The sequence below is a fragment of the Chiloscyllium punctatum genome, chromosome 40 (genome assembly GCF_047496795.1).
Source record: "Chiloscyllium punctatum isolate Juve2018m chromosome 40, sChiPun1.3, whole genome shotgun sequence".
In the NCBI taxonomy this organism is placed as follows: domain Eukaryota; kingdom Metazoa; phylum Chordata; class Chondrichthyes; order Orectolobiformes; family Hemiscylliidae; genus Chiloscyllium; species Chiloscyllium punctatum.
The window spans coordinates 39,474,248-39,499,427 of record NC_092778.1 but is presented as its reverse complement, the minus strand read 5'-3'; the positions used below and the strand labels follow the sequence as shown (position 1 = coordinate 39,499,427).

Sequence of the window (25,180 nt, the reverse complement as noted above, 5' to 3'; positions counted from 1 at the left end):
AATCAAGTACAGTCGTTCTGCTGAATTAAATAAGTGCCTTCTAATGGTCACCTGCTTATTCAAAAAAAATTTTTAAATACATGGCTGTTGCTAGAAATAGCCACAGAAATTGCAGCAATCTTACTGATTAACAGATACTTAGCAGATTCAATTGCTTTGGGACTGGAATTCAATCATGTTAGTTATTTTGTTGCAAAATTAATTTGGAGAAAATAGGACACAATGGCAGTGAAAAAAACAATCACAATTATTCCCAATTATCTCATCACTCCCAACTCCCTCACCAACTTGAACATGCAAAAATAAATGTCAAACATACATCTTTCAGAACAAAGTAATGGATGCTAACTTCTTGAAAGCTGTTATAACCACTTTCACTAAGCCCACAGATGTAATGTAATTCAAACTGATGATGGTCATCCATGTGCAATATTGAAGATCACTGACTAACTTAGAAACAGGACAGAAATACATGATGTAATTATAGCAATATCACTGAGAACACTTGGCAGCATAGAAACAGTAAGTACAAATAATTACAATAGAAAGTTCAATTTTAAAATAAGGACCAAATGAAAGATAGGTGGTATTATTTATTCAAAACTGTTACACTAAAAAAAACAAACATTTTATGTCCTAGTATTAGACATGTTCTCTCCTATTTAGCCTTCCAGCTTCTACGTTCCATAACCTAACAGTCAATCAAAACTCTGCTGTTTGTACCCTAACTCAAACTAAGTCCATTAATCCATCATCCCTGCGTTCACTAATGTATATTAACTACCATTTAAGCAGTTCCTTGTTTTAAAGCTCTCATTTTGATTTCAATTCTCTTCACATCTACCCTTCTTTATACGCTTGTCCACATAAAGCTAGACAACTCAATCCAGCCAACTCCACCTAATCAATTTATTCTCAATCATCATCAAAGTGATGGATTAAGCTCACACTGAGGAACAGTCACCAGACCTGACACATTAACTCTGATCTCTCTTTACAGATGCTGCCAAACCTGCTGAGCTTTTCCAGCAACTTCCATTTTTTTGTTCCTGATTTACAGTGTCCGCAGCTCTTTTTGTTTTTATAACAGATTAAGCTATTGGCATGTTATTAAAGGACACTTGCCCAACAATGAAGTACTTATTTGTTTTGGGTTCCACCAGGGTAATCCAGCTCGTGTTCTCATTTCAGCTTCAGTGCAAACAAGGACGAGAGAGGTGAACTTCAGAGGGGGCATCAAGGGCAGCATTTGACTTAGCAAGGCATCAAGGCATCCTTGCAAAACTGGAGTCAATAGCTATAGGGGGAAACTCTTCTGTAGTTGTAACCATACCTAACATGAATGAAGATGGTTGTGGTTGTTAGAAGGCAATCATTTCAGTCCCACGACATCATCATAGGAGTTCCTCAGTGTAGTGCCCAAGCCCTGGCCATCTTCAATGAACTTCGCTCCATCATTAGGTCAAAGTGGAACGATTGCAGATTGTTGCATTTGCAACTCCTCAGAGGTTCCTAATAATGAGTGCTATTATGATCACCGAATCCCCAAAATTAACATCCTGGATGTTACCACTGACCATGTAAATATTGAGTATAAAACAGCAAGTCAAAAGGTAGCAATTCTGCAGCAGTAGCATACTTTCTGTCTTCAATGGCTGTCCACTATCTACAAGGCATAAAACAGGAGTGTAATGGAATAACCACTATTTGACTGGTTGGGTACAGCTCCAACAGAACTAAAGAAACTCAAGAACATTCGGGTCAAAGCAGCACATTTGATTGGCATCCTAACCACCATCTTCGAAATTCATTCCTTTTACTACAGATGCCAAGTGGCAAGAGTGTACCATTTACAAGATACATTGAAGCAACTAGCCCATCTTCTCTGACAGCACCTTACAAACCCATGAACTCTATCACCTCTAAGAACAAGGACACCATCATCTGAAAATTCCTCTCCTAGGCACACACCATTCTGACTTAGAACTATATTCACTAGCACAGGGCAAAATCCTGGAACTCCCTGCCTATCAGCACTGTGTGTGTCCCTACACTTCAAAGATTGCAACAGTTCATGCAGGCAACTCACCTCCACACTGAGCGTGCTACTAATGAACCATATTGCAGTCTACAATGAACCTTTCAAATCATTTAGAATTCTTCTTGAATAGAATCCAACATTTACTCTAGTAACCAGTTTTTTTCTAATGTCTAAACCGTGTAGTATCAAATAGCACATTTGAAATATATATTTCATAGTATTGTAACTATAAGCATGAATTTTATACATTTGCATATCATTGTTACTATTTTTATTTGTGGGTCTAGAACTCGCAAGCATGGACTTGACATTTTTGCTCAGAACTGTCTTGTTGAATGCTGAATCAGTAGCTTAAGCTGAAGATTGCACAATCTCCAGCATGTGGTTTGCCAACTCAACCGTGAACTCTTAAAAGACAAATAAAAACAAATAGGGTTTATTGTGGCACTGGAAAAAATCCAGATATCACCACTATGAAGATCTCCTTTTCAAATTCCTGACTAACTTCCTATATTCTCTCCTCAGAATCTCATCCTTATCTCTTCCCATGTCAATTGCTCCAATGTGTTTAAAAAAAAGCTCCTGTTGATCTCTCTTCCCTCCTAGTTATCCTTGATCTTGGCACCAGGGAGGCAACATACCATTCTGATGTCTCACTGTTGGCCGCAGACAGAGGGTGGTAGTGGAAGGTTGCTTTTCAGACTTGAGGCCTGTAACCAGTGGTGCACCATGAGGATCAGTGTAGGGTCTACTGCTTTTCATCATTTCTATAAATGATTTGGATGTGAACATAGGAGGTACGGTTAGTAACTTTACAGGTGACACTGAAATCGGAAGTGTAGTGGAGAGCAAAGAAGGTTACTTAGAATACAACAGGATCTTGATCAGATGGGCCAATGGGCCAAGAATAGACAGATGGAGTTTAATTTAGATAAATATGAGGTACTGCATTTTGGAGAGGCAAATCAGAGCAGGACTTATACACTTATTGATAAAGTCTGGGGGTGTGTTGCTAAACAAAGAGACCTTGGAGTGCAGGTTCACTGTTCCTCGAAAGTGGAGTCGCAGATAATTGGATAGTGAAGAAGAAGTTTGGAATGCTTTCCTTTATTGGTCAGAGCATTGAGTAAATCAGTTGAGAGTCATGTTGCAGCTGTACGAGACATTGGTTTGTCCACTTTTGGAGTACTGCATGCAACTCTGGCCTCCCTCCTATCAGAAGGATGTTTTGAAACTAGAAAGGGTTCAGAAAAGATTTACAAAGATGTTGCCAGGGTTTGAGCAATAGGGAGAGCCTGAATAAGCTAGGGCTATTTTGCCTGGGGGGAGTGTCAGAAGTTGAAAGGTGACCTTATAGACATTTATAAAATCATGAGGGGCATGGATCGAGTAAATAGGTAAGATCTTTTCCCCGGGGTGGGGAGTCCAAAACATAAGTTTAAGCTGAGAGGGGAAAGATATAAAAGGGACATAAGGGGCAACTTTTTCACACAGAGAGTGGTGCATGTATGGAATGAGCTGCCAGAGGAAGTGGTGGAGGCTAGTACGATGACAATATTTAAAAGGCATCTGGATGGGTATATGAATAGGAAGAGTTTAGAGGGATATGGGCCAAATACTGTCAAATGGGACTAGATAGCTGGTTGGCATGGACAAGTTGGACCGAAGGGTCTGTATATATCTATGACTCTGTGACTCTAAGGTTGAGAAGACAGACAGATTTTTAAATCAAGAAGGGTATTAACAAAAGTGATGTTGAGAATTATCAGATCAGTCATGGCCTCATAGCAGAACAAACTTGACATGCTGAATGCTGCTACATCCTATCATCTTACGGTCTTAATTCCGATAAAATGATTGAAACTGAACAGAGCACCCAACATCATCCAAGGCCCTAGAATCAACAATGGCACATAGTGGCCTATTGATCCTGCAAGGTCCTCCCTACTCAGATCTGGGATTGTGCCAAAATTGGGAGAACTGTCACCATATACCAGTGAAGCAATAACCAGGCATAGTCCTTTAGATTATGTCTCAGACACCACCATGAAAATCCTTTAGGTAGTGGCACAGTAATATATAATGGGGGAAGAATTACACTGGTAGTACTCTATATGGATTCCACTCTCCATGGAGTCTCATGGCATCAGGTCAGAACTGGGCAAAAAAAACCTCCTGCTGATCATTCAGTCCTTCACCATTTTAAACACCACTTGGAGGAAGCATTGATTATGGCAAGAATGCAGAATGTGCTCTGGTTGGGGGACTTTAATCTTCATCACCAACAGTAGCATGGTAGTACTACTACTGAGAGCTCACCAGGTCCAAAAGGACAGTCACTAGTCTGGGACTGAAGCAGGTTGTGAGAAAACCAACAAGTGAAAAGGGAACTTAACCTCATTCTCACCAGTTTATCCATATCAGATGCATATGTCCATGACAGTATTTTTAGGAGTGAATATGTTAAAGTCCTTGTGGAAATGAAGCCCCAGTTTCACACTGAGGATAACCTCCAGTGTCATACTATTACTGTGCTGAATGGGATAAATTTTAAACAGATCTAGCAACTTAAACTTAGGCATCCATTAGGTATTCAACCACAGTCTGTAATATCATGTTTGGGAATACCCCATTCTACCATTACCATTAAGTGAGGGGATTAACCCTGGTTCAGTGAAGAATGCAAGCAACACTTAAAAATGAGGTATAAACCTGGTTAAACTACAGCACAGGACTACCAGCTTGCCAAGCAGCATAAGCAGCAAGTAAAGAAAGAGCTAATGGATTAGAATGAGGTCTGCAGTCCTACCACAAGTGATCATGGTATTGAACTATTAAGTCATTCACTGGAGGAAAATGCCCCACAAATATCCCCATCCAGCAAAACAAAGGAACTCATCATTGACATTTGGCAGGATGTTACTCATGCCCACCCTACTCATTAACAGCACAGAGGTGGAACGAGTGGAGAGTGTCAAGTTCCTGGGAATGGTCGTCAACAACAAACTTTTTTGGACTCTTCATGTGGAAGCTCTGATTACAAAGGCCCAACAATGTCTTTTCTTCCTCAAGCAGCTGAAAAAAATTTGGCATGATGGCAAATACCCTTGCCAGCTTTTATAGGTACGCCATAGAGAGCATTCTGTCTGGATGTATCACTACCTGGTATGGCAACTGTACCATTCAAGATTGGAGACGGTTACAGAGAGTGGTGAACTTAGCCCAGACAATCACAAAGGCCAACCTCCCATCTATAGATTCCATCTACCAGGCCCGCTGTCAAGGAAAGGCTGTCAGTATTCTCAAAAGATCCATCCCACCCTGGCAATGCTTTCCTACAATCTCTATTATCAGGGAGAAAGTACAGAAGCCTGAACACACGCACCAGCTGATTTCGAAACAGTTTCTATCCTACTGTTGTTGGAATATTGAATGGACTCACAAACTCTTAGCATTCACCTGTACCTGTGTTTTTATTTTGCGGCTATTTGCTTATTATTTACTTATCCATGCTATTTAATTATGTGATCTGCCTGTATTGCTCAGAAGAGAAAGTTTTTCACTGTGCCTCGGTTCATGTGACAATAAATTCAATTCAATTCATCCTCAATAATGGGAGAGCCCAACAGATTTTTAAAAGATTCGTTTATAAGTTGTGGGTGTCACTGGTTGGCCAACATTTATTACCCATCCCTAGTTGTCCCTGAGAAGGTGGCGGTGAGCTATGTTCTTGAACCCCTGCAGTCCACCTGCTGTGGGTTGACCCACAATGCCATTAGGGAGGGAATTCCAGGAATTTGACCCAGCGATAGTGAAAGAATGGTGATATATATCCAAGTAAGGATGGAGATGACTTGAAGGGGAACTTGAAGGTGGTGGTGTTACCACATATCTGTTGCCTTGTCCTTCTAGATGGAAGTGATTGTGGATTTCGAAAGTGCCACCTGAGGATCTTTGGTGAATTGCTGCAGTGCATTTTGTAAATTGTAAACACTGCTGTTATGGAGCGTTATCAGTGGAAGGAATGGATGCTTGTGGATGTAGTGCCAATTAAGCGGGCTGCTTTGTCCTTGATGGTGTCAAATTTCTTGAGTGCTGTTAGTTCTGCACTCAACCAGGCAAGTGAGGACTATTCCATCACCCTTCTGACTTGTACCTTGGAGATGGCTTTCAGGACTGAAAATGTGTTGCTGGAAAAGCGCAGCAGGTCAGGCAGCATCCAAGGAACAAGAGAATCGATGTTTCGGGCATAAGCCCTTCAGCAGGTCAGGCAGCATCCAAGGAACAAAAGAATCAACATTTCGGGCATAAGCCCTTCTTCAGGAATTCCTGAAGAAGGGCTTATGCCCAAAATGTCGATTCTCCTGTTCCTTGGATGCTGCCTGACCTGCTGCACTTTTCCAGCTCTGATCTCCAGCATCTGCAGTCCTCACTTTCTCCTCGAAGATGGCTTTCAGGAGTCAGGAAGTGAGTTATTTGCCACATTAATCCTAGCTCCTGAACTGCTCTTGTAGCCATTTTGTTTATGTAGTGAGTCCAGTTGAGTTTCTGGTTAATGATAATACCCAAGACGTTGATAGTGGGGGAATTCAGTGATGATAACACAGCTGAATGTCAAGGGGCGATGGTTAGGTTGTCTCTTACTTGTGATGGTCAGAGCCTGGCATTTGTGTGGCACAAATGTTATTTCACACTTGTCAGCCCAAGCCTGGATATTGTCCAGATCCTGTTGCATTTGAACATGGACTGCTTCAGTATCTGAGGAGTTGCAAATGGTGCTGAATATTGTACTATCATCGGTAAACATCTCCACTTCTGACCTTATGATAGAGTAAGATCATTGATGGAGCAGCTGAAAATGGTTACGCCTCGGAAACAAATCTGAGGAACACCTGCAGAGATGTCCAGTGTCCAACAACCATGACCATTTTTTGATGTTTCAGGTGTGACTCCAACCACTGGACAGTTTGCAGCCCCCGCTCCCCACCCCCACCTCCCCCCCCACCCCCCCCGCCCCCATCGATGCCCATTGATTCCAGTTTTGCTCGGGCTCCTGGATGCCACACTTGGTCAAATCCAGCCTTGATGTGAAGTGCTGTCACTCTCACCTCACCTCTGGCATTCAGCTCTTTTGCCCATGTTTGGATCAAGACTGCAATGTAAGTCAGGAGCTGAGAAAGCCTGGCGAAACCCAAACTAGGCGTCACTGAGCAGGTGCTGTTTGATAGCACTGTTGATGACACCTTCCATTACTTTATAATAATCAAAAGTAGACAAATGAGACAGTAATTGATCAGGTTGGATTTGTCCTGCTTTTTATGTACAGGGCATACCTGGGCAATTTTCCACATTGTTGAGTAGATACCGGTGTTGTAACTGTATTGAAACAGCTTGGCTCGGGAAGTGGCAAGTTCTGTCTTTAGTACTTGTTGTCAGGGCCCATAGCGTTTGCAGTATCCAATGTTTCCAACTGTTTCTTGATATCGCGTGGAGTGAATCGACTTGGCTGAAGACTGGTTGTAAACATAGGAATGAAACATTTGCAAGCATCTTCAGCCAGTTCAATTCAGTCCACATGATATTAAGAAGTAGTTGGAGAAACTTGATACTGCAAACACTATTGGTCCTAACGACATTCTGGCAATAGGTTAGAAGACTTGTGTTCCAGGAATAGCTGCGTCCCCAACCAACCTATTCTAGTTTAGTTACAACACACTAACATCTACCTGGCAATGTGGAAAATTGCCCAGGTATGTCCTGTCTACAAATCCGACCCAAATTACCAAAAACTGGTCTATTCTTAAAGTTATGGACGATGTCAGCAATGCTATCTATTAGCATTTACTCAAAAATAACCAGCTCACTATACTACATTTGGGTTCTGCCAGGCCCATTCAAATGGACAAAAGAGGCAAACTCCAGTGGGGAAATAAGGGTGACTGCCCTTGACCTCAAGGCAGCATTTGACAGAGCATGGCATTAGGAGTCAATGGAAATTGGTGACATTTCTCCACTGGTTGGAATCATAGTTAGTACTTTGGAATATGGTTTTGTTTGCTCAAGAACTATCCTCTCAGCCACAGAATATCAAAGCAGGAGTTCCTCAAGTTCAAGCCAATACCATCCTGATTTTAAATTACATCACCATTCTTTTACTGATACTATGTCAAAATCACTGAACTTCCTTTCAAACACATTACAGGCATCCCTAAGCCACCTAGTCTGAAGCAAGGCATGCAGAAAGTTTACAACTGGGTTCTCCAGGGCAATTGCAGGTGAGCAATAAAAGCTGGCTTGGCCAGCAATGTCCATATTCCCATGAATGAATTTTTAAAATGAGGCCATTTGACCTGCTGTAGCCACATTAGCTCTCTGCTCCTTTCACTACCTTTTTTTCTTTCTCATAGCCCTGCAAATGTTTCCACTTAAAGTGGTTATTTCATTTCTTTTTGAAAGCTATGATTAAATCTGCCTCCACTAGGTTCACAGGCAGTACTTTCCAGGTTGTAATCACTTGCTGCAAAAACTCTCTTTCTAATGTTGTCATTCATCCTTTCATCATTTACTTAAATATAGTATCTTGTAGTTCTTGAACCCTCTGCCAACAGGGCAATTTCTGATATTCATTCTGTCTTGACCCCTCATTACTTTGAACACCTCCAAATACATAAGACCTGAACAATTTCCAGGCTTGGACTGACAAGTGGCAAGTAACATTCACTCCATACAAATGCCAGGCAATGACAGTCTCCAATGAGAGACAATCTAACCATCATCCATTGACATCCAATAGCTTTGTCATCACTGAATCCCCCACTATCAACATCTTGAGTGTTACTGTTGATGGAAACTGAACTGGACTAACAAATATAAAGACAGTGGCTATGACAGCACATCAAGGCTAGGAACGCTGCAGCAAGTAACTCACCTCCTAACTCTCTAAAGTGTATCCACAAGGAATGTGATGGAATATTCCCCACTGGCCTGCATGGTTGCAGCTTCAACACTACTGAAGAAGCTTGACACCCTCTAGCACAAAGCAGCTTGCTTGATGGGTGTTATTCACAAACACTTGTTGTCTCCGTCAATAACACTTAGTGGCAGTAGTGTATACTATCTACAAGATGCATTGCAGAAATTCACAAGAAATGGCCCATATGAGTTCAAGAACAGCTTTGTCTTCCAATTAAAGATTTGTATCCTTTTCTCTGAAGGTTCCAACTTTAATACTGAGATAAGGAATGATTCTCACTGTACGTAAAATTTGCTTTGTTAAGATTTTTCGAGAACAGATTTCAATCAAATAATTGTCATGCTTGGTACAACATTCTCTGTAACTCTAAAGAGTACACTTACCTAAGACAATATCAAGAAAGGCATCCAAAGGACAGCACTCAATTACAAAAAAGCTTCATGATTGTGGGATCTACACAAAACGATTTTAACTTTCTTAGTGTGTGCCTCTTAGTCAACACATCTCTGCACTGTTTCCCCAATTCATTCTACTGAAATTTCACTTGCCATTTGTCTGTCCATTGCATTAACTTTGTTCACTTGAAGTCATCATTATCCTCCACATTGTTTGCAAAACATCTAGATTTTGAGAGTGGTGTGAGAGATAGTGATGATTTCAAACCTTTCAAATCTTGTGTAAAGACTTATAGTTTTGGAGATTGTCTTTTTTTACAAAATAATAGTAATTAATGTGTATCAAGAAAATCAGTGATCTTGGTATCAACCTCTCAGAAGCCCCAACGTATACCTTTCTTTAGACTGCAAATAAGCATTCATCACTATTCAGTTTTCTGCCACACGACTAATTTTATATCCTTGCTGCCACATAGAAACCACATAAAAGCTCTCTATAACCTTATAAGAAAACTCAAATTAGTTAAACACAATTTGTCTTTCTAAAATCCATGTTGGTGTTCCTTCATTAATCCACATTTGCCCAAGTGACTGTTAATTTTGGCTCTGGTTATTGTTCCAAAGATAAAATATTTCATTTTTATCAAGTATATGCATGTTAGGAATCAGACGCAATTTTACGTTGTTAATGTTAGAGCTTTCTTTTTGCTAGTACTGAATAAATGTGTGCCTCTTTTACAAAGCCATTGTCTATACCTGTGGTTCATTCAGATAAATTGCCCATTTAATTAATTAATTACTAAGGATGTAGGAATAATATTTTTCCCAAATTAAAGAATGAAATAATTTTGTATCATTATCCCTACAATATACACTGATACATTTCTAATTATTAAAATGTATTGAACAGAATAATGTCATAGCACAAATATGTACTAAGAACTTGAAGCAAAAATAACTATAGTCTATATTTATCCCTTAATAACTGTATATTTCTAAATTGTAGTAGCTAGCCTTTAAGCACTCAGCTATTTTGAAACAAATACAAGATTCAAGAAAAGTCAAGAAAGTTATCTCAGATATTAAAAAATTACACTAAAATGGCAAATAAAACTTATAACTTTACAGATAATTTAGCAGTAAAATATTTAAATTATTCAAAACGTTGGCAGTAATGCAGGACATGTAAAATTTCTCACTTCACTGAAATAAATGATCTCCATAATCTGAACAGGCTATCAAATGTAGTAGCAGTAAGAATAGATGCAAGAGGAATATCTAAGTTATTGTTTTTTTCCTCAAAAAAACTTTATTCCCAAAATAGAATCACACTGCATTTATAAAATATATTAGTTCAAAGTACATCTCAATTTAAAATAAACTCAAACACAATAAATCATATTCAGTTAAATGTTTGGCTACACCTGTATTAGAACATCAAGGATCTTTGAAATGAATTGATTAGATTTCAGATGTGTGGAGACACTAGAGGAAAGTGGGAATGCATTCCTCAGAGCAAAGAATGCTAAGAGTAGATTTAATAGAGACTTATCAAAAACTACGAAGAATTTAGAAAGACAAGTAGAAAGAGTTTCAATAATTAAAGAGCACTGAATTGAGATATCAGCAAAGAAACATGCGGTTGAGGGCAGATTGGATGGGTGAATTTATTTATTGCAGAGAGTTATGATGTCTGGAATACACTGCTTGAAGGGTGTTACAAGCAGATTCAATCGTAACTTTCAATAGGGAAATGAAAAGGAAAAGTTCCAGTTGTATGCAGTGTAATTAACTGGATAGCTCCTTCAAAGACCTGGCATAGGCATAATGGGCTGAATGACCTTCACCTACGTTGTCTGATTCAGTGCTTAAGTGTTCTAACTCAATATGGTAAAAGTTTACAAGTAATTGAAATCCATTTTATTAAAAATAATTCCTCCCTTTCTTTTTTAAGTGAATATATTTCACGTTGTGTGTTTTAGGTTGAGAATTGTAAGAATGGAAAAAATGAAAGTACATCTTATGAGTAAAGGTATAAACACAAATTAGTACAGAAAATATTTTCATATTTATGTGCTTATTTAAAATTCCACTGTTATGTTAGAGACAGTAGACCTCTTATGATATCAGGATAATGACAATTAAGTTGATGGGAAGCATTTGTTATAATCTAAATAATTTCACTGTATAAAAGTTTTTTGTTTCTATTTTTTGTATGCATTGACAGATTCATTGTAAAGGTCAGTACCTGTTTAAATAGTAGAGAAATGTGATTCAAATATATTAAGACTTCCTCCATTAACATTTGTGAAGTAATTTCCTTGCAGCAGTTACTGTTGTAGCATTGAACGATGTAAGATAGTTATTATATCTTACTATTTAAACAGTTTGCAAGGCTTTTCAGTTAAAGTCTTCAACAAACTGAAGAAACGACCAACACTCCTCTGAATGCACTTTCAATGACATTAATCATTCTATTGTTGTGTGTTGTTTTTAAATGGCTCAGCAATAATTTTCCACAGTTCCTGGAAGGAAAACCACAAAAAATCAATACACTTTGAAAACAAAAATACAAGAAAGCTTTTCACCAAAAGACAGTCATATTGTATAAATTACATCACATTCGATGCAAGTCAGTCATGACAGTAGCCTTTCAAGCAGGAATAAGTACCAAGACCCTTTTTGTCACAAAAAATGTATCCGAGCATACAGAAAATATACTACCACAAGATGGCAATCCAAATTCAAACAAAGGCATCTTTCACGGTAGGGCTGCTTTGCTTATATGAGTTGTAATTTCAAGATCCCCTCCTGCAACTGTAATTTCACACGATAGTGCCATTTTATATGTTTAACAATATGATTAGAAAACTCAATACATGTCTTTTAGTCTCACATATGCTATTGTGTTTTCAAACATCCTGGCTTGGATCTTCTGAGGACCAGCAACTATCACATATGGCTGCTTTGCTTAAATGTTTTTCTGCCTTGATGCTGCTCTGCATTTTTTGTGGGGAGTTTGGAGTGGAGAAGAGTTGAGGGGAGATTAGGTCACCCCCTCTTGTAAAGCACTTGCTTAGTTTAACTTCAAAAGTGTGAAGTTTAAAGTGAAACAATGGTAAGCTTAACAAACCAGTGTTAATGTCAGTAAATAGGTGAAAGGACAAGTATTAGTGAATGGGTGAATGAATGGATGGGTAGGATGGTGAGTAGTAGATGAGTGTGTAAGTCAGTAATGCTAAGTGGGTGAGGTGTCAAATGAGAGCTAATAGATGGGTAGAATGGTCGGTGTAATCAGTAGTAGATAATGTTAGATAATAAGCAGATAGGGAGACTGATAAGTGAGGTGGCAGATAGTTGGGTGGTAGTTGCATTTGAGGTGAGGTGATTAGGCTGGTAGCTACTTCAGAGGGAAGGGGTATGAGACAGTCAAGGCTATTTCAGGAAGGGCTGGTGATTGGTGGGCATTGCATGGTCAGGAGGGGTAGATGGGTCAGGAGTGGGAAAGCATTCAGGGTGTGGGAGAGATGGTCAGGGGGAATTACATTCAGAGGGTTGTTAGGTGGAAGAATGGTAGTCAGATTGGATTGCGAAGTAGTTCAGAAGAGAAGGAGGTAGTCAGGAGGTCAAGTATGATGTTGGGTATTCAATAACAGCTTGTAAGCAGGCAGAACATATCCGGTAATCCTTTTAGTTATATCAAATGCATGTAAGTGTACTGATAATACACTACTGTGATTTATGGGAAGGATAGGAGGGAATCTAATTTACTCAGGAGTTAGATTAGGATTGTCAGCATCTGTGGCCAGAGAAACAGAAGTAACATTCTTGAAGAGTAGTCACACCAGACTCAATGTTAATGCTGTTTCTCACTCCATAGGTGCTTTCAGACCTGCTGAGTTTCTCCAGTATTTTCCATGTTAGTTTCTGATTTCCAGCATCCTCAGTTTTTTTTTATTATTGCTGGATTAGAATTGGTTTGTCAAACATTTCCTGGATAATGGTAAGAACAGTTTAAGTGTCTGAAGTCTCCAACTCTAGTTCAGATTAGGAAATTTTTGTGGTCTATATCAGGGAACAGGGAAATTATCTGTTGGAAGTTCTAAATTCCTGGGCAATTTCTACGGAAGCCAATCCATTAGGATTTTGGAAGGATCCAAAAGCATATCACAGTTATATGTATGGGCTGTGGAGATCAAGAGACCGGAAGACATGGATGATAATATTTCTGAATGAAAAAGTAGAAATTAAAAAGGACACATTGATGGGCTCATTTTCAGTACCAGAGAGATTGATTGGCAGAAATTAAAAGGATACTCAAACCTGAAATGACAACTTTCTGTGGAGAATTTAATGCATGTACTCTCTACAACTACTGGAACTGCACATCACCGATGCATTTAAAGATGGACATTGAGATATCTCTTTTGCAATGCTAATGGTGGAGGGGTAAATCTAAGATGATTTCCAGATGAAGCAGCAAATCTGCCCCTGCCTAATGCTGTGACGTTACTCCCTCTCCTTACCTCTTGTACTAAAATACCATTACTTTGTTTGAATGATTTCAGATTCTGGCCCAGTGTTCTTAGAGCCTTTTCTCAATAGTGTGCAGTAACACTTGTTATGTTTCTCCAATTCTCCAGAATTTGAAAACCCCTCTCAAAACACTGTTGGGCTGTGAGACCTTTTCACACTACTGAAAAACCCTGTCAATTATGTTGCAGTATGCTCAGAGGTATTAACTGCACGCTATATTAGCAGCAGGAATGGAGGTGTAAAACAGAGATTTAAGCAACAAGATTATCCGCAGTCTTCAGCTGTTCCTTTTCGGAAAGTCCAGGTGTTTTATGGTTGAAGAAATTTCTTCAAGGAATGTAAATTCAATGCTCAATCAGGTATAGAAAGTGAAATAAAAGTGGAATAAAAATTGATTCAGAGAGATAATGCTGTATCGATAGTCTTGAATTTTATTGAGATTTTTGAAAAAGTAGTTTAAGCATTGAACAGCAGAATTAAGCTTACTTACATAAAAGACTGCTAGCTCAAATTGAAGCTCAAGGAATTGAAGGCATATTATTAATGTGATTATGAAACTGACTGCATTGCAGGAGACAGAGAGAACAGAAATAGTGGGGATGTACTCTAATTGTCAGGATGCGATTAATGGTGTGTGAAAGCAATCTATGTTGGGATCTTAATTATTTAATGTATATATTAATAACTTAGATGGAACAAAGAGGTACATATCCTAGTTTGCCAATAACACAAAGTTAAGTAGTATTAGCATTGGTGTGGCTATAAGCATAGAATTTAAAAATGATATTAATGAATTAATGGAAAAAGTGTGGCAAATAATTTTTAATGAATGTCATGATAGCTCATCCACTATGGACCTAAACAAGTTAGTTTAGAATACTTTCTAAATGGTGAAAAGTTAGAAACAATTATGTCTAAAGAGACTTGAGACTCAAGGTATATAGATTGTTAAATTTTCATGAACAGGTACAGAAAATAATCATGCAGGATAATACAATGATAATCTTTACATCCAAAGAATTAGAATATAAATGAATACACATCATGCTACAGAAATACAATACCCTGGTTAGATCACACCTAGAGTACTGTGGGAAGTTCTGGGCACTACACTTTAGAATATGTTTAGTGGTCATAGTGAGTTCATAGAGTAGATTTACGAAAATAATACCTGGATTACAAGACTAGTTGAGCAATTGCATAAACTATGTTTGTATTCCCTGAAATTTGGGAGGTAAAAGGGTGGTTTAATCAGTTTAAGTAATTAAGGGGAATTCATAGTGTTCCAAACGTGAAAACCATTTCTACTGGAATGGGTGTCTAGAGTGAGGGGGTATCACCCAAAAAATTAAAGCCAAGCCTTTCATGAGTAATGCTAGAAAACATTTGGTGCACAAAGAATGGTAGAAGTTTGGAACTCTCTTCTAAAATAGGACTTGATGCTATGTCAGTTGTCAAATCTGATATTATTAAATTAGTTAAAAGATATGGAGCAAAGCCACTGATTCGCAATGATCCCAATGAATGGCAAAAATGGCCCAATGCAGTCCAGATATAAACCCAAATCAGGGACTCTTGTAAGGTTGCTTATCTTTGGTTCACAAATTACAGCAAATATCATTTGCCTCAGTGTCATTTTGATCAAAACTATTCTGAATTATTCTACTATCCCTGCTTCCCCAATAGTCAATTGGCCTTTTGATCACTAATAGCCACATCACGTGTTGATTTATTATATGTTTACAGAAAGCTTTTTTGTTTGAATTGCTTTATATTTACTTCTTCTGGGTTTCCTTATATTTCCTCATTGCTTTCCTAATTGGTTTTATAATTTTCCTGATTCATTTTAATAGTGCCATCTCCCATTTTCATCTGTCTTGGAAATGCTAAATATTTCTGTTTAGCTTTGAATTTGATTTGTCCTACCATTTTTCTGTAGAACATCAGCCTTAACTACATTTTTTTTCTTTCCATCTTACTTAAATATACTTGATTTGATCCCTTTGCAGCTCGAGTTAAATATTTCCTATTGTTACTCAATTACTATTTGCTATTGTTTGTTCAATTTATATCATGGAAAGGTTTCTTCTGCCCCACAATATTTTGTTTTCCCTTCTGTATTACATTTGATAACCTAAATTGATAGCCTGGAAAATCGATAAATCATAAGATTCTGCTCTTCATACCTAGTGCCACTTTTGAGTAATGTTCTGCTGATGAAACCTGAAGTTGAAGAAGGCTGCAGAAGATTGCCAAAGGTTGACAGGATGCCAATAATCAGGACATCAAAAACTTAAATTCCACAGAACTGAATTATTCCACCATTCCTCAAAGTTTAATAGTACTTACCAACTGTTCCACTCGCTCATAAGAAAGGAACTGTGGAAAAGAACTTTTGATGGGTTCCACAATAAATTTAGTTCTCCCATCACAGATGTTTTCCAAGTCAGCCAAGCACAATCGAAAATGATCATATGCATCACATGTAACATCCATTTTTCTCAAGGTAAAGTTGAGCCTGAAAATACATTAGAGCTTTAACAAATTCTCTTGCTATAAAATTACGGATATAGTTAAAGATTTGTTATGACTAACACAGATCAATCATCCAATGGATTTATGTTCTGAATGCTTGGCTAGTTTCATTCCTGCCTAACAAAATGCACAAATGTCCATGTAAGGATATGTGATTCCACTGAGATCTCGTTCCATGATATCACCTTTGGGAGAAAAAAAAGATTTGGGAGTAATGCTGGCATAATGAATATTGGGAAAACGTTCTCCCAAAACATGATGGGAATGAATCAGATTCCCTATTGTTAGTTGTTATCTGGAAAATTGTTCCAAAAACTTCCATTTGGATTTGCACTGTCCAGTACCGTATCTGGAAGTAATTGACACTATGATCTAGTATCATAAATGAGAAAAGTTCCTTTCCTAATCATCAACTTATCAATTTTATAACTCCAGAAAAATAAAACATTAGTTCAGTAATTAGTTCAGTTCACGAGCCAAACCTGACTTGCTATATGATCTTATTTTGTCTTTCTTCATAAAAGACAGATGATCTGAGGGTGGGTTCATTGGATTTCTGAAAAAGGATTCTGATAGTACTATGGACATTTTCAAGAGTTCACGATGATGCCATGCAATGCCTGATCCCAAGAATGCTGCACTCATCCTTCAGTTAAACCTGCTTAGGAACGAACAAAACTGAAAATCTAGACTGGAATGCCAAGCTGACTAATAATACTGTGTGCTTCTAGTGACAAATCTGTGGCTATACCTATGCCTGAGACTTCTATTCTACGTCCATAATTTCACTGGCAGAGAGGCTGTACAGGTCTAATTTTTTAATACTACAGCTCACCTCACTGATGTGTCATCACTCTGCAGAAGCAAATGAATAGCTTACTTTGGGGTAAATGACCAATCAAACTCTGAAAGGTTGAATGAAATTTCCAATAATTATGTCCTGCCTATAGTTACCTTCCAATCAACAAGGCAGTTCACCCTAACTCCAGCAACATTACTGGCATGTCTTTTCATCATGCCCCCAGTAGTCATAATGCTGTTGCACTCAACATTCATTATTAGAGGAATAAAGAGAAATAAAGAGAAAAAAGAAAAACACTAGAAAAGCGGAAAGTGAAAAGCTAAAGAGTGAACAAGATTAGAATTAATGAAAACAGAGCAAGGAACTGGCATAAAAGTGAAGGAAGAAAGCTGAACAATAGTGTAAAAGAAGACAGGCACATACTATGAAGGGAGGAAGATAAGAGCAGTTGAAGATTCAGTCGTAATATAACTCCGGTAATGGGGTAAAACAGTTTGTGTTTCTCATGCATAGCTGCAGTCTAACTGCACTCTTTATGAGCTATAGCGTACTCATTGGCTACAATATAACAACACAATCATAAGTGTAATAATTCTTCAAACACTCAAGAAGGTCTGGCATCCCTGCCTGAAGTGATTTGAACAGTATTATTGATGAAATATTCTATGAAACAACTTTCCCCTCTGCAGGGAACAGATTGCATTTATTAATTTCAGCTAGAAGTAGAAATATATATTAACAGTAACTTTTATCACACATGTAGCATTATACTGTACATTGGTTTCTGATAAATTTGTGCAATAACCAGAACACTCAAAACAAAATACACTATCACTATTTGGTGATTTTCTTCTTGGACTTACCGTTTCTCTACAGAAAGATATATGGTGCTTGGATTTTTCAAATTGCTCAAAATTCTGTAGATGGTCTGAAAAAATGCATCTGTCAAATCATCATCATAGAATACTGCAATAACAAACAGAAAAGGACATTTCTCTAAAATGCCTCATCCACACACTTGATGCTCAAACTAAAACAATCACTGCCTAGGTAGGTGGCATGGTGGCTCAGTGATTAGTACTACTGCCTCACGGTGCCAAGGACCTGGGTTCAATTTAACCCTCAGGTGACTGTCTTTGTGGAGTTTGCACATTCTTCCCTTGTCTGTGTGGGTTTCCTCCAGGTGCTCCAGTTTCCTGCCACAAAGATGTGCAGGTTAGGTAAATTGGCCATGCTAAATTGCCGATAGTGTCCAGGAATGTGCAGTCTAGGTGGATTAGCCATGGAAATTTCAGGGTTACAGGGATAGGGTGGGGGGTTGTGGGTCTTGACAGGATGCTCTTCAGAGGGTTTTTATGAATGGCCTGCTTCCACACTGTGGGGATTCTATGATTCTAAGATGACTCCACTTCAGATGTTTAACGTCACTTGACAAAGCACTACAATGCATTAATTGAATATGTTGACCAAATAAGATTCTGATATAGAACTAATGAACCAATTCAGAATTACAGACATAAGAACAGCTGAAGGTCCCTATGCCATGAATGCGTTTTGTTTGTTCAGCACTTTTCTAACAAAGCCAATAGCCAAAGTACTAATGGAAGGTTTCTGACATTTTATTCTATCTTTGCTTTGAAGGAAGGGTCCTGGAATCACATTATACATGCATGACTTTGCAGGCTGACTGTCAGGCTTTCATCAGCATTAGAAATATTGCAATTTTGATTGGTGCTTTAATTTTCCTTTTGAATAACCAATATCTTTTTGTGTAGATTCTAAAATGCACTGACATCTCTCAGCCTCGTTCCGGAGGCTCAATCATAATATCATAGAATCCTAGTATGAAAGTAGGCCAGATGGCCCATTGAGTCCACAGCGACCCTCCAAAGAGCATCCCACCTAGACCCACGCCCTAACCCTGCATTTCCCGTGGCTAATCAACCTAGTCTGTACATCCCTTGACACTATGGGCAATTTAGCATTGCCAATCCAACTATCCTGCATATTGTTTGGACTTTGGGAGGAAACCGGAGCATCCGGAGAATGTGCAAACTCTACTCATCTAGTCACCAGAGAATGGAACCAAACACTGGTGCTTTGAGGCTGCAATGCTAATCACTAAGCCACTGTGCTGCCCTAAAATGTAAAAATCTAAAATATGTAAATATTTACGTAAAATGATACACTCTAATATGTAAACCTAATTTGTAAAACTAATATGTAAAACAATACACTCTTTCCCAATTTAACTTATTCTTTAGCATGTCCTTTTGGAGACTGAAATCTCCCAAGTGATCAAACGTCCTTGGAAAGAAAACAAGAAAACATTTAATCTAATGTCTGCAACTGGCTTGTGAAGATAAAGCTGAGACAAAAAACAGTGGATATAAATAATCAATTAACTGATTAAAAACTATTTTCTAATGAATCTGTTCAGAGATCTTACTACACACCTCTGGAACAGGTGGGATTTGAACTCAGGCCTTCTGATAAATGGAAAGGAACTTATCCTAAGCAACTACAGAACTTATCCGTGTGAGGGAATTGGAGCTGGAGCTGGATGAACTACGAATCATTCGGGAGGCTGAGGGGGTAATTGAGAGGAATTACCGGGAGTTGGTCACTCCTAAGGCTCAGGACAAGGATAGGTGGGTTACAAACAGGGGGAGGAAAGGGCCCAGACAGACAGAGATCCCCTGTGGACATTCCCCTCAGCAATAAGTATACCGTTTTGGATACTGCTGGGGGGGGATGACCTACCATAGGAAAGCCATAGCAGTCAGTTCTCTGGCACTGAGCCTGACACTGTGGCAAAGAAGAGAAGGGGGCAGAATAGAAAAGTACTCGTGGTAGGGGACTCGATAGTTAGGGGAATCGACAGGAGATTTTGGGTCAGGATTGGGATTCCCGGAAAGTATGTTGCCTCCCTGGTGCCAGGGTCCGGGACGTCTCCGATCGGGTGTATAGGTTCTAAAAGGGGAGGGCGAACAGCCAGAAATCGTGTTATATATTGGCACTAATGATATAGCCAGGAAAAGGATCGAGGATATAAAAAGTGATTTCAGGGAGTTAGGATGGCAGCTGCAAAGCAGGATGAACAGAGTAGTGTTCTCTAGTTCACTACCGGTGCCATGAGATAGCGAGGCGAGGAACAGGGAGCAGGCGCAGCTTAACACATGGCTGCACAGCTGGTGTAGGAGGAAAGGCTTCAGATATGTCGATAATTCGGATGCCTTCTGGGGAAGGTGGGACCTGTACATGAAGAGCGGGTTGCATCTGAACTGGAAGGGGACCAATATCCTGGGTAGAAGGCTTATTCGAGTAGTTCGGGAGGGTTTAAACTAGTATGGAAGGGGGGTGGGAACCTGAGCGGTATACCGGAGGTGAGAGTTGATGCAGATGAGGCAATAGCAAGAGGTAGACCGGTTAGTGGGAAGGAATTTCCTGGGAAGGAACCAAGGGATCAGTTAAAGTGTGTTTGCTTTAATGCAAGAAGTATCAGAAATAAAAGTGATGAACTTAGAGCATGCATCAGTACCTGGTGCTATGATGTTGTGGCCATAACAGAGACCTGGGTTTCTTAGGGGCAGGAATGGTTGCTGGATGTTCCAGGGTTTAGAGCATTTAAAAAGAATAGGGAGGGGGGAAAAAGAGGAGGGGGTGTAGCACTACTAATCAGAGAGGGTATCACAGCTGCAGAATCTTCCATTGTTGAGGAAGATCTGCCTACTGAGTCAGTATGGTTGGAAATTAGGAACAGCAAGGGAGCAGTCACCTCGTTAGGGCATTACTACAGGTCCCCCAATAGCAGCAGGGAGATGGAAGAAAGCATAGGTCGGAAAATTTTGGAAAAGTGTGGACGTAGTAGGGTTGTTGTAATGGGCGACTTTAACTTTCCCAATATTGATTGGAATCTCTTCGAGCAGAAGATTTGAATGGAGCTGTTTTTGTGAGGTGTGTTCAGGAGGGTTTTCCTAACTCAGTATGTTGACAGGCCGATGAGGGGAGAGGCCATTCTAGACTTGCTGCTCGGAAACGAGCCGGGGCAGGTATCAGATCTTGTGGTGGGAGAGCATTTTGGTGATAGTGACCACAACTGCCTCACATTCTACATAGCTATGGAGAAGGAGAGGATTAGGTAAAATGGGAGGATATTTAATTGGGGAAGAGGAAACTATGATGCGATTAGACATGAGTTAGGAAGCATGGATTGGGAACAATTGTTCCATGGTAAAGGCACTATAGACATGTGGAGACTGTTTAAGGAACAGTTGTTGCAAGTGATGAATAAATATGTCCCTCTGAGACAGCAAGAAGTGGTAAGATAAAGGAACCTTGGATGACGAGAGCAGTGGAGCTTCTCGTCAAAAGGAAAAAGGTAGCTTACATAAGGTGGAGGTAGCTAGGGTCAAGCTCAGCTCTAGAGGATTACAGGAAGGCGAGGAAGGAGCTCAAAAATGGTCTGAGGAGAGCCAGGAGGGGGCATGAGAAAGGCTTGGCAGAACGGATTAGGGAGAACACAAAGGCATTTTACACTTATGTGAGGAATAAGAGAATGGTCAAAGAAAGAGTAGGGCCGATCAGGGATAGCATAGGGAATTTGTGTGTGGAGTCTGAGGAGGTAGGGGAAGCCCTAAATTAGTTTTTTGCTTCTGTCTTTACGAATGAAATGAACTTTGTAGTGAATGAAACCTTTGAAGAGCAGGTGTGCATGCTGGAATGGGTACAGATAGAGGAAGCTGATGTGCTGAAAATTTTGTCAAACATTAAGATTTTGTCAAACATTAACACTACGGGTAAGGGGTAGATATAGATGTAGGGGTATGGGTGGGTTACGCTTCGGCTGGGCGGTGTGGACTTGTTGGGCCGAAGGGCCTGTTTCCACACTGTAAGTAATCTAATCTAATCTAATCTAAATCTGGTCTGGGCTGTCCTCGGCTGCTTTGGGAAATGAGAAATGCAATTGCTTCGCCACTTGCGAAGATCTTTGCATCCTCGCTCTCCACTGGAGTCGTACCTGAGGACTGGAGAGAGGCAAATGTAATTCCTCTCTTCAAGAAAGGAAATAAGGAAATCCCTGGCAATTACAGACCAGTAAGTCTCACATCTGTCATCTGCAAGGTGTTAGAAAGGATTCTGAGGGATAGGATTTATGACCATCTGGAAGAGCATGGCTTGATTAAATGCAGCCAACACGGCTTTGTGAGGGGCAGGTCATGCCTCACAAACCTTATCGAGTTCTTTGAGGACGTGACTAGAAATGTTGATGAGGGTCGAGCTGTGGATGTGGTGTATATGGATTTCAGCAAGGCATTTGATAAGGTTCCCAATGGTAGGCTCATTCAAAAGGTCAGGAGGAATGGGATACAGGGGAACTTAGCTGTCTGGATACAGAATTGGCTGGCCAACAGAAGACAGTGAGTGGTAGTAGAAGGAAAATATTCTGCCTGGAAGTCTGTGGTGAGTGGTGTTCCACAGGGTTCTGTCCTTGGGCCTCTACTGTTTGTAATTTTTATAAATGACTTGGATGAGGCAATTGATGGATGGGTCAGCAAGTTTGCAGACGACACAAAGGTTGGAGGTGTCGTTGACAGTATAGAGGGCTGTTGTAGGCTGCAGCAGGACATTGACAGGATGCAGAGATGGGCTGAGAGGTGGCAGATGGAGTTCAACCTGGATAAATGCGAGGTGATGCATTTTGGAAGCTCGAATTTGAAAGCTGAGTACAGGATTAAGGATAGGATTCTTGGCAGTGTGGAGGAACAGAGGGATCTTGGTGTGCAGGTACATAGATCCCTTAAAATGGCCACCCAAGTGGACAGGGTTGTTAGGATAGCATATGGTGTTTTGGCTTTCATTAACAGGGGGATTGAGTTTAAGAGCCGTGAGATCTTGTTGCAGCTCTATTAAACATTGGTTAGACCGCACTTGGAATATTGCGTCCAGTTCTGGTCGCCCTATTATAGGAAAGATGTGGATGCTTTGGAGAGGGTTCAGAGGAAGTTTACCAGGATGCTGCCTGGACTGGAGGGCTTATCTTATGAAGAGAGGTTGACTGAGCTCAGACTTTTTTCATTGGAGAAAAGGAGGAGGAGAGCGGACCTAATTGAGGTTTACAAGATAATGAGAGGCATAGATCGAGTCGATAGCCAGAGACTATGTCCCAGAGCAGAAATGACTAACACGAGGGGTCATAGTTTTAAGCTGGTTGGAGGAAAGTATAGAGGGGATGTCAGAGGCGGGTTCTTTACACAGAGAGTTGTGAGAGCATGGAATGCGTTGCCAGCAGCAGTTGCGGAAGCAAAGTAATTGGGGACATTTAAGAGACTACTGGACATGCATATGGTCACAGAAATTTGAGGGTGCATACATGAGGATCAGTGTCGGCACAACATCCTGGGCTTAAGGGCCTGTTCTGTGCTGTACTGTTCTATGTTCTAATAATATGTTACAAGTGACATAAGAAAAGACAGGTCTAAGGTTATGGTTTTAATACTGGGACAAAGAATAGATTATTTCTTTCTGAAATAAGCCAAAATTAGCCAGGAACATATTTTCCTTAATGGGATTAAGTTGCAGCATGGATACAAAATTAGCAAAGAGACCAAAAGGAGGAAGTAGTGGTGAACGGTTAATCATCAGAAAGAATAGAAATGTACAAGAGATCAGTAATAGGACACTGCTCTTACTGATATATGTTATTGACCTGAATTCTGGCACAGAGAGATTGTTTTCAAATTTTGCAAAAAAAAAATTAACAATGTAGTGAACAGTGAAAAAGATAGTATGCGATTTTGGGAGCACAAAGACTGGTGAAATGAGGGCACGGTGGTTAATATTAAAGTGCAACAATACAAGATAATTGAATTTATAAAATACTGCCAAATAGATTACATGGACTACAATGGGTACTCCCAGAAAGCATGAGGTGAAGCTGGTGAGTACATCTGAGATGGTGAAGCTGAATGGAAAATATACATAATAAAGTGACGGTAAATAGACAACACTGAAAACTAAGAAAATTAAGTGAATGGAAGATCTGAAAGATAAAGCTAACAGTACAATGATTAGGTTTTGTGGCTCCTGAAGTGAGGTTGCATTGCGTGAGGTGGCCAAATAAGGCAGGGCAGCACAGCAAGGTATGTTTCTTTTTTTCCATTTATAAAGTACTAATGGATCTTCAGTGGCAATTTTCTAAATTAAATCAGTGGGTATGCTGTTTAGGACCGGAGCATTCCACTATCTAATCTATAATGTATCATTTGCTGCTAAAGCTCAGCTGTATCTAACAAAGAGTAATTACTGTCCCTTCCTTGATAAAGTAGGCACTGCTTGTAATATTCAAATAATAAAATATTGGTGTGTGTCTTCTGATTCTCATCATAATAAAACAATAACTTCAACAGCAACAGCAAATGAGCAGGTAAATGTGGAAATCAGAAAGTTGCAATGTAAATTGCTCCTCTGGAAATCTTGCTTTTATAGCATTACATTAAGACAACTGGATTTGAAAAATGGAATGGCATGATGTAGCCATCTTTATGTGATCACATCCACTACAGAAAGAACAAGGGATTTTTTTCTCTCCCTTGTATTGATTTGTGTACATAACATGTTATGTACACAACATTCTGTTTCAGATTTGACAATGCTCATTAATGGTTCGCTCTGATTGGCTAAGGATCCACACAATTGCAGAAGTCCCAGAACCCCTGCGTGGGGATCTGTGACATTATAATCACAAAGTGTCCCAAAGTTACAGCTGTAGAAAACCTGTGGACCAGTTTAAATTTGACAAATAGCTAGGGTTATTGATTGCCATTGACTGCAAATTTGGGCCCATTTTGTTTGATGAAGAATTTCTATTTGTACTTTGTCAGATGTCAATTTGTAAA

At 39.5% G+C, this 25,180-nt stretch overlaps 1 protein-coding gene across 6 annotated transcripts in view; it reads right to left on the bottom strand.

The window, feature by feature from the left end:
* Positions 1-10,705: 10,705 nt before the first annotated feature.
* The window catches only part of mettl22 (methyltransferase 22, Kin17 lysine), a 76,639-nt gene continuing 62,164 nt past the window's right edge, over positions 10,706-25,180 (bottom strand). For 5 of the 6 annotated variants that reach the window (XM_072559584.1, XM_072559582.1, XM_072559583.1 and 2 more), the window contains 3 exons: positions 18,146-18,248; positions 16,295-16,463; positions 10,706-11,934 (listed from right to left, as the gene is read on the bottom strand). In XM_072559584.1, coding sequence (XP_072415685.1) covers positions 11,884-11,934; positions 16,295-16,463; positions 18,146-18,248 — 323 coding nt within the window. In that variant the 3' untranslated portion in view covers positions 10,706-11,883. The remainder of the gene's footprint in view (positions 11,935-16,294; positions 16,464-18,145; positions 18,249-25,180) is intronic. The other variant, XM_072559581.1, reaches the window with a different exon arrangement.